Below are 18,337 nucleotides of genomic sequence, written 5' to 3'. Positions count from 1 at the left end.
GAGCTGTGGCTTATTTAACTGTCGCGTAAAGCCACGTATCCGGGGACAATGATAATCACCATCACCAACTGCAAAAAGGCAGCTTTGTTTGTTAACAGCTTACGTCCTGTCACGATACCTCTAACACCATCAAACAACAACATCTGCCTGTCTCTGGTCCTTGGGAAGGACTTGACCGGTGGACAAAAACTCCAAATCCAGTCTAAACATCAGACTGACCGGGCAACATATCATAGGAATGTAGTAATATGGAATAGAATAGAGCTGGAAGGGGCCTTGGAGGTCTTCTAGTCCAGCCCCCTGCTCAAGCAGGATGACCTGTATCATTTCAGACAAGTATAGTACAGGGTTTTATATATGGGATGGGGTTGGGTTTTATTAATCTGTTTTAACCTATTTTTTAATGTGTTTTAACTTATTCATGGGCATTTTGTTTAATCGTTTTTAATTTTTGTATCTTGTTTTTTAATATGTATTGCCCTGTTCACCGCCCTGAGTCCTTCGGGAGAAGGGCGGTATACAAATAAAATAAAATAAAATAAATAAATAAATAAGTAAATAAATAAATAGTAATAGTATATAGTAATATACCATGGACAACAACAATAAAAAAAAACATTCCCAGTAGGACGACCTGTATCATTTCAGACAAGTATAGTACAGGGTTTTATATATATATATATACTAATAGTATATAGTAATATAGTAATATACCATGGACAACAATTTTAAAAAAATCACTCCGTTATTTACAACATAAGATTACCAACAAAAGCTGCTAAAAACATAAAACTATCAGAAGTAGTAACTGTAACAGTGACTGCTATTATTGCTTATTCATAACATGCTGAGCCAAAAATACATTGTGGCGTAGCATGATGCAGGAAATCCACCCAAAAAACAAAAACGCCAGTGCGACAGAATAAAATAAAAAATAAAAGATATGCCGCCAGCACGATTTTAAGAAAATCTCCCGAGTCTGGGGCCGCTACGTCCTTGCTATATTAACAGGCCAGAGATCTTTGTACGTACTCGAATTAGACATTTTATCGGGTTTGAAATGTTTTTTTTTTTATTAAGATTTTTAACTGTCATGTATGTTTCTGAACTGGGAGCCCTCCAGAGTCGTTTGCTAAGACGGGTGGCTTATCGATAAATAATCCTGTTATTTGCTGCCTTGTTTAATTCAACACAGTCCATTTCGTAGGGCCAGTATTTTTTTATTTTTTATTTATTTATTTAGCACTGCGCTCTCAAGGGGATCTGGTCTGGGAAAAGCCCTTTTTCAGGGCATGGGTTTTCCCTTCTCCAACCGTTGCAAGTTATTTACGCAGTTTCCCCGATTTAGGGGCAAGGATTCGGACGTGAACACCCTACCGACCTGGAACATTGCAATGTGCAGCTGTACTCTCTGAAGACTGGTCTTGCACGAAGAAATGCTGGTCTCCAGCCTCCTAACCAGATCGTGCTTCTTCCAGGCGGTGTCGTACGAACTGGCCAGTACGGTGGCCCTGTTCATAACCAGCTGCGAGTATTTGCCGACCTGGATGTTGTGCTCCACGGCTTTCTTGCACAGGTCGTCGACCGAGACTTTGCTCTCGGCTCCAAAGTCCTTGGCTTCCACCTGAGCGATGATGTCCACCCCCAGGGCACTAATGAAGCTGCACAAGGTGAGCCCCAAAGCCTGATTGGGAAGGCCAATTAAAAGCTGGCGGACAAAGTCGGCGGTGAAGGCCTTGATTGGCTTGGCCATCTGGTCTTCGCTAAAGCAAGAATTCCGATACAAGGTTTTCACGTTGACTATGGGCACCGGTCCGTTCACGGTGGTCTGCTCTTCCATTGAATTTATACCTGGGGAGGGTGGAGGGGAAAAAAAGAAAAAAAGGACGACACCTTTAGAACAAGTGTATCCCTAAATTTTTTTTTTTTTGACTAGGACCAACAATGGTGATGTTTCGGATCAAGGAGACGTCAAAATAGGACGGTACTGGTTGTCCTCGACTTACGACTAACAATTGAGCCCCACATTTTTGTTACTAAGCAAGAGGTCAATACGTTAATTTTGGGCCCATTTTACGACCTTTCTTGCCACAGTTGTCAAGTGAATCACTGCGGTTGTTAAGTTAGTGACACAGTTGAGTGACTCTGGCTTCCCCATTGACTTTGTTTGTCAGAAGGTGGCAAAAGGGAATCACATGAGCTTGGGACATTGTACTTGTTATAACAGGGGTCCACAACCCCCGGTCCGTGGACCAGTAACGGACCGCGGCATGCTAGCAACCGGTCCGCACAAACCAGCAAAGCCCCATCCGCAAGATGCAGGCAGCACGCAAAACCATGCACCCTCCGGTCCGTGGAAAAACCTCTCTCCACGGAACTGGTCCCTGGTGCCCAAAAGGTTGGGGACCTCTGTGTTATATAATAAATGCCAGTTTCCAAGTATCTGAAGTTTGATCATGTGACAAGGATGCTGCAATGGTCATAATTGTGGGGGGAGGGAAATCATAAGGGCTTTTTTTTTTGTAAACTGCCATCGTAACTTTGAACAGTCACCAATCAGTATTTTCAACTTCGCTGGTATGGTAGATCCCAGCTTCAGTCCTCAAGCTTAAATCCAATTTTCGTACTGCTTTTCCCCTCTAAAAGTAACATTTGCTTCCGAGTTGCTTTTTTAATTCAAAAGCCCAAGGCAAGAAGTTCTATTTGAGCAAATTTGTAGTGGAAAAGAGAGAGAGAGAGAGAGAGAGAGAGAGAGAGAGAGAGAGAGAGGGAGGGAGGGAGGGAGGGGGAGAGGGAGAGGGAGAGGGAGAGGGAGAGAGAGAGAGAGAGAGAGAGAGAGAGAGAGAGAGAGAGAGAGAGAGAGAGAGAGAGAGAGAGAAACTATAGATACTTACCTGAAAGGGTTTTAGAAAAAGTGCCACAAAGCCTAAAAAACTCCTTTATTGTCTGCAACCTTTTCAAAAAGAAAATCTCTTCTAAGACTTGCCGGTTGTTGTCGTCGTCAAAAAAGTTCGCCTGAGTGCTGCGGGCTTCCCTGATTATGTCAATCTTGCGCCAGGCGGCAGGAATCTCCATCTTGTTTAGCTGTAGGGCAATTCAGTTAAACAGAAGGGTTAGCTTGCCTCATCTCTACCTTAGTAAGTCTTGAAGGGATCCAGGAGGCTATAGTGGTTAAACTGGGAGAGCAGCAGCTCTGCTTTAGGCATAAAACCAGCAGGATGACTGCACCAGTCACTGTCTCTCAACCCTAGGAAGAAGTTATTGGCAAGCCAGTTGTGTGTGTGGGGGGGGAAAACGTTGCTATCCATGGAGCCACCAGGTACGTAGTACCAAAGATACATATACACACACACACACACACAGACAAAAACCCCTTTGCAAATAAATCTATACCTTTTCAACCAATAAGCCAAATGCTGTTTCCACTTGAGCAAACATTCCATCAAATGCCACCAATAGCATCTGGCCTGCTGACATTTTCGGAGTTTCATCCACCGAGCCATTTCTGGGCTGAATCAGTTCGCCATACTGGGCGTGAAGCATCCTAAAGGAAGAAGCATTTTTATTATTATTATTATTTATTTATTTTTTACATTTGAGCTACTTTTTATCCTCCAGCAGTTGAACAGACATGCAGACAGGAGGAGCGGGAGCGGATCCCCCTGAGGCCGCTGCCTAAAGCAAATTCGATTATTAACTTGCTGCATTTGTAATAAAGCACCGTGCTCCTCCGAGGCTCTTGGTGGTTTATGGAAATGCAATGTATAACAGAAATTAAAATCAACCGTGAATACGAGAGACCCCGATAAGTCCAATCCCGCAAGGTTAGAAGCATTACTCCCAGTCCTTCCAGCAATGGGCTTGACCATTTGAAAGGTCTGTGAAACCCTCAATCACTTGCTGAATGGCAGCAGAGAAGGGGGTCATACAGATTAACTGTTCTCAATTTTTGTAATTGTTGTATTGTCATTTTAAAAAACCTTGTGAACCACCCTGAGTCCTACAGGAGAAGGGCGGTATATAAGTCTAATAAAGATAAAGATATAATGAACCCGGGGCCAAAGGAAAGATAAAAAAAGCTCTCCCCTCCTTGCCTTGCAACGTCGATGTAGTGAGAATGTGTTTCTTCCTCAAGACCCATGGCAGCGTTTCTTAAGTAAACCTGGAGCGAGTCCACCAGGTTTTGCAAAGGAACATCGGTGATTTGCTCAATCAGGTTATCCAGCTCATTCAGCATACTTTCCAAGGTGTATTCTCCTTTCATTAAGCACCTCAGAGCTTCCGGGAAAATGATCTGACGGAAGTTTGAATTCAGCTCCTGTCGGGAAAGCACAAAAACACTTCGAATCCATAGGCAGCCACACACAGAGAAAGAGTCAGCAGTGTAACCAAATAAGGAACCGAACTCTGGATGAACTGTTCCATGTCATGCTTGGCTTAGCTTGAGAACGGTGGTTTACTCTACCCGGCCACTTTCTTTTAACTTTTGAGAAAAGGAGTAGCAGCAGCCCTTAGATTTATACATTGCTCCTTTACAGAGCTAGCATTTTGCCTCCCACAATCTAGATCCTCATTTTACTGACCTCGGAAGGATGGAAGACCGAGTGAACCTTCAGAGGGCCAGGATCAAACTCCTGGCAGCGGGCAGAGTCAGCCTAGAGTGCTGCATTCTAACTACTGCACCACCAGTAACCCACATTCAATCAAAAATATGATTTATCCCAACGGCAGCTCTGCAGAATAGTAAGATCTACGGAGTGCACTTTTTACCTGAAGGGAGATGTAAACTCCATTAGCAAGGTGAATAGCTTCTGATGCTTCAACGGGGTTAGGAATATCTAAATCCTGAGGGGCCAGGTGACACTGTTTGAGCAGCTGGACAAGGCAGGTGACGTTGCCACTCATGCTGCAAAGCTCCTCCAAGAACCAGGCTCCATCACGGGACGTCAGATCCACAAGCTGTTCCCCGGCGCTGGACGCAGCGCCTTCCATCATTAAATTACGCCTAGGTTAAGAAATTAACTTGGTTGGTCAAAGGCAGATGTTCTCCTCCTCCCTCCAGCCCAGGGGTAGGCAACCTCGGCTCTTTTTATGACTCACGGACTTCAACTCCCAGAATTCCTGAGTCAGCTATGCTGAGTCAGGAATTCTGGGAGTTGAAGTCCATGAGTCATAAAAGAGCCGAGGTTGCCTACCCCTGCTCCAGCCGCTCATTTTGAGTCTTTCCCTTTGAAGGATGATGGCAGGTATTAAAAATGAAATTTGAGGCAGTTTTCTTGCTGAGCATTTGAAAGAAAGAATAGAAGCCAAGATAAAGTGGGGAATAAGTAGAATAAAAGAGGAACGTGCAAATAGCAAAAATGCAAATGAGAAACAGTGGCATCTAAAATGTCATGGAGATTACAGTTTTACAGTATGTTAGTAGTTATTTACTAAGAGGTATATTTATAGATAGGCCTCGACTTACAAACTATTCATTTCTGACCTTTCAAAGCTACAGCAGCATTGAAAAAAGTTAAAGGACCAGACTTCGCTTTTATAACATCCTGACAGTCACATAATCAAAATTCAGGTGCTTGGCCATGGGAAGTATTCACGATGGATGCAGTGTCCCGGGGTCATCTGATTGTCACTTGCGACCTTCCCAGCTGGCTTCCAGCCAGCCAAATCAACAGGGGAAGCCAAATTCACCCAACCACCACAAAACTCGCTTAACGGGTACAACGATTCGCTTAACAAATGTGGCAAACGGTCACAAAATTGGGTGCAGCCCACTTAACAACTGCCTTGCTTGGCAGTGAAAATTCTGATCCCAAGGGTGGGTTGCAAGTCCAGGATAACCAGTATGTCACTTTTTAAACTAAAAATCGCCGTTCAGTTTTAGACTAAAAGAGTACCTGGTTTCCCAAATATGAATCACTAACTAAACACTACAAATCATAATAAAAAAAGGAGATAACACATTCACTGGTTTTCCCAGTTGCAATGTTTGGCTGCGAAAGCTGGACCATAAGAGAGGCTGAGCGCCAAGAATTGAGGCCTTTGAACTACGATGCTGGGGAAGACTCCTGCGAGTCCCTTGGGCTGCAAGGCGATCAAACCGGTCGGTCCTAGAGGAGATCAACCCTGACTGCTCTTTAGAAGGCCAGATCCTGAAGTTGAAACTCAAATACTTTGGCCACCTAATGAGAAGGAGGAAGGACTCACTGGAGAAGAGCCTAATGCTGGGAAAGGTTGAGGGCAAGAGAAGAAGAAGGGGACGACAGAGAAGGAGGTGGCTGGATGGAGTCCCTGAAGCAGGAGGCGTGAGCTTAAAGGGACTCCAGAAGATGGTAGAGGACAGGAAGGCCTGGAGGAACGTTGTCTGTGGGGTCGCGATGGGTCAGACACACGACTTCGCAACTAACAACACATTCACCGTGTTTTATAATCAGTAAAAAAAACAAAAACCCAAAACCAAAAACCTTTTGAAAACAGGAAAAGCCTCCTAACACATGAGCAACTCGTGAGTCCGTTTTGCCCAGCGTCTCACCTGGTGAGGCTGCAAAGAGCAGAGATGATCACGCTGGCTAAGCTCAGTGAACCCTCTTCTCCGTTTTCGTGGAGGAAGACTTTGATGCAACGCTCGATTTCCTTCAGCTGCTCTTCGCAGACTGGGACCGTGACGGCTTCCTGCTTCAACCGTTCTACCTGCCGGATCAGCCTGCTGTTGACATCTGCCGCGTAGCGCTGCAAAGTCATTTCCGTCGTGCTGATAAACTGACACACTGCCGGAGGAGGTTGAGGGGCATATTGTATTTCGTACCTGGGGAAGCAACAAAATTATCAACCTTTTTTTAAAGTATTTTTTAAAAAGGAAGACTCTTGCTATATGGTTCGCTATAATGCAAAAGCCGGTCCGCTGAGCATGAGGTAGTTGACTGAGTCCCATCGGTAGACATTATAATCTTCTTAAGAGAAAATACTGCAAGTGGTGTAATAAAAGCACTATATACTTTTATTGGGACACGGTGGCTCAGTGGGTTAGGACGCTGAGCTTGTCAATCAGAAGGTCGGCAGTTTGGCGGGTCGAATCCCGAGTGCCGCCTAAGAGAGTGAGCGCCTGTTACTCGTCCCAGCTTCTGCCAACCTAGCAGTTCGAAAGCACGTAAAAATGCAAGTAGCAAAATAGGGACCACTACGGTGGGAAGGTAACAGCGTTCCGTGCGCCTTTGGCGTCTAGTCATGCCGGCCACATGACCACGGAGACGTCCCTCGGACAAGCGCTGGCTCTTCGGCTTTGAAATGGAGATGAGCACCGGCCCCTAGAGTCGGAAACGACTAGCACGCATGTGCGGGGGAACCTTTACCTTTACCTTATACTTTTATTAAGTACTAAAAAGAAAAAAAAAGCACCCAAGCTTGGTGAAGCTAAAGCGCGTGATTGATGCAAGGGTCAAAATACTTTGTTTGGCCCATCGGGGGGAAAAATATGCATATTTCACAGGTCAATATATATATATAGCACATTAATGAGTCCAGTTGGAAGAAATTAATTACTTCGATTGAAATCTTATTCCATCCTCCCTCCCCCTGTAAAGTCTGAGAGAGAGCTTACTTCCGATAGAGATCCTGGCAACGGTCTATGGTCATGTTAACAATGAGGTCTTCCATCCAGACCTTCCACTGCTCGACACGGTGCTTCTGGAACACGGTTTTGGGATACTGCAGTGCAACGGTGGCGTAGTTGTGCAGTTGTTCGAGACAGCCGCGCAAAACTGAGCGCCTCTGCTGGAGAAGAGCACCAACCTCCCCTTCCAGTTGCTCACACTGGCTGATCAAGTGGGCCTGGCCAGCATTTTGAAGGAAGGTGGTGGCAGGTACGTAACTTGGAGGACCTTAAAAACAACGAAACGCCAGGAAAACCCTTCAAATCTACTCATGTTAAAGAGAGCAACATCTACGTCATTCATGCATCATATCAATAAATAAAGCCAAGCACTTTATTTATAGATAGATAGATAGAGAGAGAGAGAGAGAGAGAGAGAGAGAGAGAGAGAGACAGACAGACAGACAGACAGACAGACAGACAGACAGACAAGACAGACAGACAGACATGATGGACAGATGGATGGATATAGATGGATGGATAGATAAGACAGACAGATATAGACAGACAGACAGTTGATCTGTCCCCACATCCTATCTCAAATTAGACCCAAGCCTCCGTCTCATACCAAGATCCATCTGGGTGCTGATCTCCTGAAGCAGGCTTGCAAGTTGAGTTGCTTCCAGATTACTGAAAGCAGCTTGGTAGTGAGAGATCCACTGCTCAAATTCGTTCAGTTTCACTTGGACGGCTTCCTGCACTGCTCTCTGCTGGGACTGCAGCTGTGTATGCTCGGAATATCTGCATTTAAAAGAAGAAGGAGGAGGAGGAGGAGGAGGAGGAGGAGGAGGAGGAGGAGGAGGAGGAGGAGGAGGAGAGTATGAAGACACACAGTTGAAGTCAACATCCCTAGACAGCTATTATCAACTTTACATCTGTTTGATGTATTACCGGTATTCTTTGGACACATCTGCTAAGTGAATTGAAACTAATTATTTCCGAACAGGCTATTTCAAAAAATCTGACCTGGTTTAGCAGTTCTCCTTTAAAAATACTGAACTGAATAACAAGATAAAATTTGCTTGGTTTATTTTCTTTATCAAATTTGTTTGCCGCCCCATTTCCCTGCAAGAGCAAAAATGGTTCTTAAACAGTTGATAAACCTGTTAAATGCTTACAATGCTCCTAATTCAAGCGTGTTCGTTTTCACAAGGGATCAACCATAATAAGTAAACAGCCAGGCCCACCACAGTGAACTTTCAGATTCCTTAATATATTTTTAAAAAGTTTTTCTAAAGTTCTTGAACACCCCACTGGCATGATTGCAAGCCTTGTGACAGTTTTTTTTAAAAAGCATTAAACAAGAGTTATCTAAGTATCCAGGTCTCCTCACCTTAAGACCGACCGCATGGTCTATCAAGTACAAGTTGCCTGGAGTTTCATAAATTATTTTCAGACTCACCAAACATAAGCATCATTTAGCAAAAATAACTACCGGTGCTGCAGTGTATGAGATGGATGATCAATCCCTTCGGCGCTTTCCAGGTAATCACTCTCTTCTAATAGTTTGCCTTGCAATTTTTCAATGTCTGTCAGCTGCTCTTGCAAATGTAAATATTCCCCTAAACTGCTATCCAGTTTAGGAATCACAGTCAGCATTTCATCCCTGTTCTTAAACCAGTTGACCTGTGAACAAACGTTACATTACAAGTAAGCTAAACTAAATATTGCAAGTTTCCTGGGTTTTTAGTGGGTGTAAATTAACAATTATCATCATCATCCTGCTGGGTTTCCACATCTATAGCTAGAGAGGAATGCTTTAAAAATTTAAAATGCAAATTGACTTTTGCCAGAAAGGAAATCTGAAATGGTGTAAGAGTGAACCCTTAAAAATAAGCCAGCTTAGGAAACGGTTTACCCAAGGGCTATTGCTACTGTACTTTATGGTTAATGGGTAGAATAAGAGAATCTTGAAAGCCTAGTACATTCTCTCTCCCCAGTTTTATACCAAAGAGAATCAAAGTGGGGCAATCTTGAGCTTCTTTCTCACTCTCACAGGCTAAGCTTAAGTTCACTTAACAACTGCTGAATAGTTTCTTCAAGGCCGTCTCCGTACAGTAATTTAAAATTACTGACACGATTATTGGCAGTAATACTTGCCTACCGCTCCTCAAAGTTAGGCCTTTCAAATACGAAGCTGTGTCACGGGATGCCGATACCTTTATTTCTGCGACTCTTGAGGAGAAGAGGCTGCGAGTAATGTCCCTTTCCATTTCTCTTTTGCTCTGTTTGTTCTCCGCTTGCTGACCGCCGCCACCGTACACAGCTCCAGCAAAGCCGGCTTCGCCCCCGGCGGTCCAGTCTACTAGCGGGTCGTAGACGAAAGCTTCAAGTAACGTCAGCAGGGTTTCTCGTCCTCGGCGCATGATGTGCAGGACCTGTTTTAAGAACAGCTGCAGTTATACGCGAGCTCAGAGCAACGTTTGCAGAAAGGGAACGTTTCTGTCCAACGTCTCAGGGGCAGGGCCTAGTCAGGTCTCTTTCGAAAGGCAGTGCTGCTAATCCTCAGCTTGTGAGCATAAGGGAGACTACCCCGTTACAGTCATAGGTTGTGACAAAAAAAAGAGGTTGAGTGTTTGGGAAAAAAAAACTCAGAGAAGAGCAACTCAGAGGATCCAAGGCCTGGAGGCTAAAACATAGGAAGAACGGCTGCGGGACTTGGGTTTGGCTAGCCCAGGGGTAGGCAACCTCGGCTCTTTAATGACTCATGGACTTCAACTCCCAGAATTCCTGAGTCAGCTAGTCTAAAGAAAGGAAGAAATAGGGGAGACACGATAGCAGCCTTCCAGTATCTGAGGGGCTGCCACAAGGCAGAGGGGGCCAGGTTGTTCACCAGAGCACCAGAGGGAAGGACAAGAAACAATGGTTGGAAACTGATCAAAGAGAGAAGCAACCTGGAATTAAGGAGAAACTTCCTGACAGTGAGGACAATCAAGCAGTGGAACAGTTTGCCACCAGAAATCGTGCATGCTCCATCACTGGAGGTTTTTAAGAAGAGGCTAGACAGTCACCTGACTGAGATGGTATACGTCCTCCTGCTTGAGCAGGGGGCTGGACTAGAAGACCTCCAAGGTCCCTTCCAGCTCCTATTCTATTCTATTCTATTCTATTCTATTCTATTCTATTCTATTCTATTCTATTCTATTCTATTCTATTCTATTCTATTCTTCTATTCTATTCTATTCATCATGTAAGCGGATCTGATTTTACAACCTTTTTCGCTAAAGCGAACACGACAGTTGTTAAAGTGAATCCATTATTTGCTGTGGGACGTTTTTGCTGAAAACTGGAAGTTAAAACTGGCTTTCGGCTCAAATGTTGTAAAAATGCAAACACCCATAAGTGTGAGCTGGTTGCCAAGCGTCCGAAATGTGGTCACATGACCATGGGGGAGGGGGGAGTGCCCTGGGAACTTTGGAACCAGGTCATAAATATATCTCTGTGTGTGTGTGTGTGTGTGTGTGTGTGTTTGTGTGTGTGTGTGTGTGTGTGTGTGTGAGAGAGAGAGAGAGAGAGAGAGAGAGAGAGAACGAACGCCTTCATAATTTCAAACGGTCAATAAGCGATCGGTTGTGTGTGTTGCGGACTAACTGTAAGCAATATCGTTCCTCCTGACGAAAGAGAAAAGAAAAGATCTCTAGGATTTAAACCTTCCCGTTTCAGCCTGGATCCTTGCCAGCTTACCTGTTCGCAAGAAAGCCTAAAGACCCCCTCCACTTTTGTCACTCCGAAGGCAGTTTCAATGTTTTGGGTCATCCGGAAGGGGACTTTCTCGGGCACACGCAGGCTCTTCCCTTTCTCAAAGCAAACGTTGTAATCAATGTGCACAACTTCCCCGGTGGTCATGTCGATGAGCACGTTATCCAGATGTCTGTCTCCCAGGCCAATTATGTAGCCAACCATTGACATCACTGCCGTTGATCGTGCGTACGACTTGGGAGGAGGGGGGAGAAAGGAAAAAAAACATTAAACCATATAAGTCATCTATTTTCTCACCATCGCCTTTCCCCACCCACTGCTCACCAAGGCTTACGTAAGTCCATTCTAAGTAGGAAAAGGACCCAAGGGAACAATGCCAACCCATGCGCAGAATGCCTTCCCAGTAAAATGTAACCATGTCTTTATGGTGCGTCATACAGGCAGGGAGAATTGTGTGCGCGCCTGTTTCTCCATTTCCAGGGCTGTTTTTAACAGCTGGCTGGGGAATTGTCACACCTGGACATGGAACCCTCCTCCTCCTGCACATATGGACAAGCCTTTAGGAGAACGGCCAGCGTTAACAATCAAAATTGATGGACCTCCAGAGTCATTACATAACTCTGAAATCATGTCTGATGACTATGGCTTTATAAAGCAAGAGCAACCTTTTTTTTTTCCTTTGGAAAAAAGAACTCTTGAATTTATTTATTTTTATTTTTTTTCTAAAAAAAGAGGTCTAGCAAATCCAAACGAGAAGTGGAATGGTACAGATACAAATTTATTTTATTTCAGAAAATTTATACGGCTGCCTAACTCACACTGCAGGCTGCTTTACAAAGATTAAAAAAAAACTCGTCTAAAGAAACAATAAAAAGCCATAACGTTCCCCACTCCGCCCCAGGGACAACAATCAATCAATAAGCCACGAGGAGGGCTTCATCCCACTTTGGGTTCTCCAGGCCTGTTGGCAAAACCAGATCTTCAGAGCCTTGAGAAAGAGTGTCAAAGTGGGGGCCAATCTTATCTAACTACACTCTACACACCCAAGGTCTTTTAATGCAGAGGCCCCTGACCTTTTGGGTACCAGGGACCGGTTTATGCGGAGAAAGTTTTTTTCTCCATGGACCGGAGGGTGCGTGGTTTTTGTGTGATGCCTGCATCCCGCGGCGGATGGGGCTTTGCTTGTGCGTGCGGACTGGTTGCTGGCATGCTGCGGCCCGGTGCTGGTCCAAGGACCGGGGGTTGGGGAACCCTGTTTTAATGTACTACCTGAGTCACTCTCCACCATTCATCAGGCGTGGCACATGAGGACCAAAGCTCTTTGGCTAGAAGACTGGGTGGTGTGGCTTCCATTAATTCTTCCAAAACCGACTTCATGACATTTAAGGGCCAGTCTCGACGGGAAACATCCAGGCTAAGTCCAACTGCTTTCAAGGCTGGTCCAATTTTACTGTAGTAGAGTTCACTGGGTCTGGGCACAATCCCTGGATTTTGTGGGGCCTGATAAGAATCCTGCATATTAAAAACACAGCCTGTTAAAAATGGGGTTTGCCCAGCTCAGCTCATGCCAAAGAATATTAGCCGAATAATCGTTACCGCACACCTTTCATGTAATATTACGCATTACCAGCTAGCCAATAATGTATGGTGGATAGCAAATCTTAACGGTTTACCTTTTTTTTTTTTACTATTCCCATTTCAAAGCATCTTCTATCTTCTCTAGATAGGACGAGAGATTACAACACTTCTAAAGTAAAGATTATGCGGCCTGTCTGTCACCTGATGCTTCTTGTGTCGTTTTATTTTATCAAGGAGAAATAATATCATATTGACTGCTAACCACTAAGCTAAGAAGAGTGGGGAATGCAATCTTCCCTCAGTATAAAAGGTAAAGGTAAAGGTTCCGCCGCACACACATGCTAGTCGTTTCCGACTCTAGGGGCTGGTACTCATCTCCATTTCAAAGCCGAAGAGCCAGCGCTTGTCCGAGGACGTCTCCGTGGTCATGTGGCCGGCATGACTAGACGCCAAAGGCGCACAGAACGCTGTTACCTTCCCACCGTAGTGGTCCCTATTTTTCTACTTGCATTTTTACGTGTTTTCGAACTGCTAGGTTGGCAGAAGCTGGGACGAGTAACAGGCGCTCACTCTGTCACGCGGCACTCGGGATTCGACCCGCCAAACTGCCGACCTTCTGATCGACAAGCTCAGCGTCCTAACCCACTGAGCCACCGCGTCCCTTTTTTCCTCAGTATAAGTACACACAAAATAAGTAACTGCTTACTGATTGCCCAACTTCTTTCCAAGATCCAATGGTGTACTAAAGACTTTTTTCCCCAACAGTTAGCTGTAACTGTGATGCTCAAACCCAAAAGGACAGAAAGCAAAGCTCTTCCTGCCTTGAGGCCAACCTGATTAATCCCACCCAGGAAGCAGTAGACTAAGTATTATGGGTGTTACAGCCCAATACCATCCAGATCAGATTCCCCAGAGTCCCCCCAGCCAGTAAGGATTATGGGAGTTGCAAAGAGCTGGCTGGGGAATGGCTGTTTTTTAAGCTCAGGTTTCTTTTCCTGTTTTAAGTACGCAGGCTCTCCTGAAATCTCCAGTTTGAAATGGGGAAGAAATCCAGGCCTCCAATGAAAAGATTTTTGGAAAAGAAAGGAAACACCCACTGAAGAAGAAATAATAGATAAAATTTTATCCTGCGCCGAAATGGACAGGTTAACCCTAGAGATCAAAAATAAGACTGAAAAAGAGTATGATGAAATTTGGCAAAATTTGTACAATTGGTTAGAGATAAGGAGGATCGCCGAGATGACTATTGTTTGATTAGTTGATAATGTAAGGATTTCTTATTAGCACCTATATCAGGACACAACTGATATAACGCTGTAAATATGTACAGTTTGTTATACCCTGTCCCGTCACAGAATGTATTTCAATTTTTCGTTATTTCTTTCTGTAACATAAGGTAATACGAATAGTAATGTTGTAGCTAGGGAAGTTGAATCATGTCCACTTTTGTTTTTAAATGTACATTTAATAAAATTTTCTAAAAAAAGAAAAGACAAAAGATTTTTGGCACAGGAATACAACCCCCAAATCTCAGGGGGAAAATAAAACCACCTGATCCAAGTTTGAAGCGATCCCCACCCCCACCCCTAGATGCAAGTCATTTATGGAATGTGAATGCCACACAATATAGGGTCTCCAGAAGTGGGGAAACACACACACCCCTCCCCGCGTTGTCTTTACCTTCTGCGCTTGCAACGCCGCCTCGCGCTGCTGCCACCTTTTGTAAAGCCCAAACAAAGGTGTGGCTCCATCCACCCACTGAATCAGGCCTGATCTCGTTCCCAGAGGAGTAACTGAGTAATGCCTGGCATGGAAACGAGGCGTCTCCTGGCGATTGATTGTAGCAAACATGGTGTTGACGATCGACAGGAACTGCATGATCCGCTCGTCCAGGTGCAAGTCTTCAAGGCCTGTGGGGGGGAAAAAAGCAGACGAGTGTTAGGGTTACGTGGGAGGTGCCTTCCTTGCTCCCCAACTCAGCCTCCCCTTCGGGTTTGGGGCCAGGTAGTCCAGCGACTGCCCAGCGCCCGAATCGCAATCCCCTGACTACGGGTTTCTGCAACTGTCTTTAAGGGCAAGGACTAGTTGCAAATCACTATTTAGACACTGTTGTCACTTTGAGCGGCCGCTAAACAAAATGGTCATAAATAGAATGGAGGCCTTTGAACTACGGTGCTGGAGAAGATTCCTGCGAGTCCCCTGGACTGCAAGGTGACCAAACCGGTCAGTCCTAGAGGAGATCAACCCTGACTGCTCTTTAGAAGGCCAGATCCTGAAGTTGAAACTCAAATACTTTGGCCACCTAATGAGAAGAAGGAAGGACTCACTGGAGAAGAGCCTCATGCTGGGAAAGGTTGAGGGCAAGAGAAGAAGAAGGGGACGACAGAGAAGGAGGTGGCTGGATGGAGTCCCTGAAGCAGGAGGCGTGAGCTTAAAGGGACTCCAGAAGATGGGAGAGGACAGGAAGGCCTGGAGGAACGTTGTCTGTGGGGTCGCGATGGGTCAGACACGACTTCGCAACTAACAACCAAGAGAACAACCTGTATTTTTATGCAGTCAATGTTCTTGCAAAGCCCACTGGCTGGATCAGGGCTCTTCAAACTGGGCGACTTTAAGACTTGTGGACTTCAACTCCCAGAATCCCTCAGCCAACCCTCCGGAATTCTGAAGACCCCCGGGCTGGAGAGTTGCAGGGATTCCGAAAAGTGGCCCTGGGTTCTCTAAGCAGGTGCATCCGTCAGCTGAATAATTAAACTAATCCAATGGCCAATGAGAGTAACGTAGACTGAGAGAAGTCTGGCATTTCTAGTCACGAGACCTCATCGCTGAAGTAATGCTGCCCCACTGGCTGAAAAGTCTTACCTTTGAAAAGATACGGGTAATTCTTCCCATCGGAACCCAGAAACAGGAGCTTCTTCGGCTTGGTTTTTGTTGGCAAAATGGTGATGGTGCTTCCTACGCTGTGAATGGTGACGGTGTCTCTGGCGGACACTTCTCCGGGGAGAGCGATCTCCGTGTTGGTCATGGCCGCCAGCCAGGGGCTGATCTCCTCCAGGCGCAAAATATAGCTGGCCCGCTTCTGGGCTCTCTGTTGAAGGTTGAGCATCACCTGTTTTTGTATACACGGACAGGGTTACGAAAAGGTCCATTGTGTTAAGTCCATTGGGTGTTAAGTGTTAAGGTCCATTGTGTTGAGTCGTCCAGGCCACGACTGTCCCGTAGGTGCCGTTCAAAGGGCAATTGGACTTTCTTGGAGTTGTTTCCGCCCCCCCTTGAAAACGTTTCGCTTCTCATTCAAGAAGCCAGAAGCGAAGAAGCCTCTTGGATGAGAAGTAAAATGTTTTCAAGGGGGAAAAAAAACAAGGAAAAAAAGAAAGAAAATCCAGTTGAATGTCGAACAGCACCTTTGGGACGTGCATTATGTCATTTTTCTTGTACATCTTTTTTATTTTTATTGTTAACGTTTCGTGTTTGTTTGCTTGTTTTAATTTTCTTTCCCAATTTTATATTTTAACTTTGGCGATAAATAGTTAAAAGAGGGGGGGGGGAGAAAAGAAAAGAAAAAGGTGATCCAGGATATCAAACCACGCCAGCTGATGAATTAACTCCACGTTCTACAAAGGAACCATTTAAAAAAACTCCTTGACTTGTTACATAGGGAGAGTCTCACTCATCCTGGAGCTTTATCTTGGGATCTGCGGATCAAGGCAGTCACCACTCCAAGACCCTCTTCTGGGAATCAGAATTCACTTTGGAGAGGGATGCAACACCAACTTTTGCAAAACAAGGACGGACCCATCAGTGCTCAGTTGTATGCCCATCCTGTTATCTTATGTGCGCACAGTAAAAATTTTTTCCAACTTCCAACAAAATAAGTAACACCAGCTGCCTGCAATTAGTGCAGGTTCGAGTCCCACCAGGCTCAAGGTTGACTCAGCCTTCCATCCTTCCGAGGTTAGGTAAAATGAGGGCCCAGATTGTTGGGGGAAATAAGCTGACTTTGTAATAATGCCGCTTGGGGGGGGGGGGCGGAAGCCCTAATAAGCAGGCATATACATAGAATGAAGGCTATTGCTAAGCACATTGATTTGGGCTTCTTAGATTGTGTGTGTGTGTGTGTGTGTGTGTGTGTGTGTGTGTATATCTATCTATATATCTATCTATCTATCTATCTATCTATCTATATATATATATATATATATATATCTATATATCTATATATCTATATCTATATCTATATCTATATCTATATCTATATCTATATATATATCTATATCTATATATCTATATATATATATATATATATATATATATATATATATATATATATATATATATATATATATATATATATATATATATATATATATATATATAAGTATTTGTCAAGGCTTTTTGAATGGACCTTGCTAATTAACTCTTTCATTCCTGTTTTGGCCCGACTCAGGGCTTATCCACAGGACATAGTCAAACTTATGACAGCTCATTATTTGTGCAAATTATTCAAATTGCTAATAAAGAATTTGGGAGGCTAAGATGATCATTTCGAACTCTTTATGTTCTCATCAGTTAGTCATACCCTTTATCTGAGATTCGAACCTGGGCTGATTATATATCAGGCAGTGTTTTAACTTCCTTCCTATATATATATAAAAAGCAGGAAAGAAAAAAACACGACCTCTTTGAAAGGAATCCAGCTGCTTCCCGGCTTTGCAGGATTTGAGGGATTCTTCAGCTTTTCCAAGGCATTTTCGATGGCCTCCCCATAATTATCTTGAAACCATTTCTCGTGGGGCGTTTCAGCAGGAGCGGCCGTGATGCTCTGCACGTGTTCCAGAGCAAACACGATGGGTTTCATTAAGGCTGTGTGTTTTTCACGCATGATGGCTATTTTTTCCTCTCTTAAAGGAAAGTGGGGGGGGGGAAGGAGGAGGGAAACAAGAGCAGTTAGGGGGAAATTATTCCTTGATATTATTTTCTCCCTCTCCCCCCACATGGTGCAGTTTTTATTAGCATTCCATTACAAAATCTGACGGCAGGCTGAAATTTAATTCCTACTTACCGTAGTCCTCAACTTACAACCGGTCACCGAGCGGTCTTTCACCATTACGACGGACCTCCCCACGACCACTTATGACCCTGATTCAAAGTGCTGACAGCTTGGCCCCCTCCAAGGTTTGTGTGTTCACAATTTTGAATGCTCAGCAACCAGCCCACATTTCTGGTCCTGTGTTCACACGATCCCAACATTAAAAGACTTTTGTTTCTGGCAAAGACGCCCATTTTGGATAATGGATTCACTCAATGATCACTGCAGAGGTGATGACCCACTTAATGACCAACACAACGTACAACAGTAATTGGGGGGGGGTCAATTAAAGCCGTAAGTTGAGGACTACCGGTCTGCAGAAG

At 44.5% G+C, this 18,337-nt stretch overlaps 1 protein-coding gene across 1 annotated transcript in view; it reads right to left on the bottom strand.

Moving 5' to 3' along the window:
- SMG1 (SMG1 nonsense mediated mRNA decay associated PI3K related kinase) overlaps positions 1-18,337 on the bottom strand; it is a 69,256-nt gene that overhangs the window by 10,439 nt on the left and 40,480 nt on the right. Inside the window, 15 exon segments of the mRNA XM_081338394.1 lie at positions 1,382-1,851; positions 2,895-3,084; positions 3,394-3,544; positions 4,095-4,318; positions 4,771-5,005; positions 6,533-6,805; positions 7,598-7,877; positions 8,217-8,389; positions 9,084-9,274; positions 9,808-10,026; positions 11,333-11,581; positions 12,617-12,859; positions 14,606-14,835; positions 15,788-16,034; positions 17,604-17,826. Of these exon segments, the coding sequence (XP_081194520.1) occupies positions 1,382-1,851; positions 2,895-3,084; positions 3,394-3,544; positions 4,095-4,318; positions 4,771-5,005; positions 6,533-6,805; positions 7,598-7,877; positions 8,217-8,389; positions 9,084-9,274; positions 9,808-10,026; positions 11,333-11,581; positions 12,617-12,859; positions 14,606-14,835; positions 15,788-16,034; positions 17,604-17,826 (3,598 nt within the window).

Source organism: Vipera berus, assembly GCF_964194415.1.
Source record: "Vipera berus genome assembly, chromosome: 13".
NCBI classification, from domain to species: Eukaryota; Metazoa; Chordata; class Lepidosauria; order Squamata; family Viperidae; genus Vipera; species Vipera berus.
Note: the sequence above shows the minus strand (reverse complement) of the source record. Positions and strands in the feature narration are given on the sequence as shown.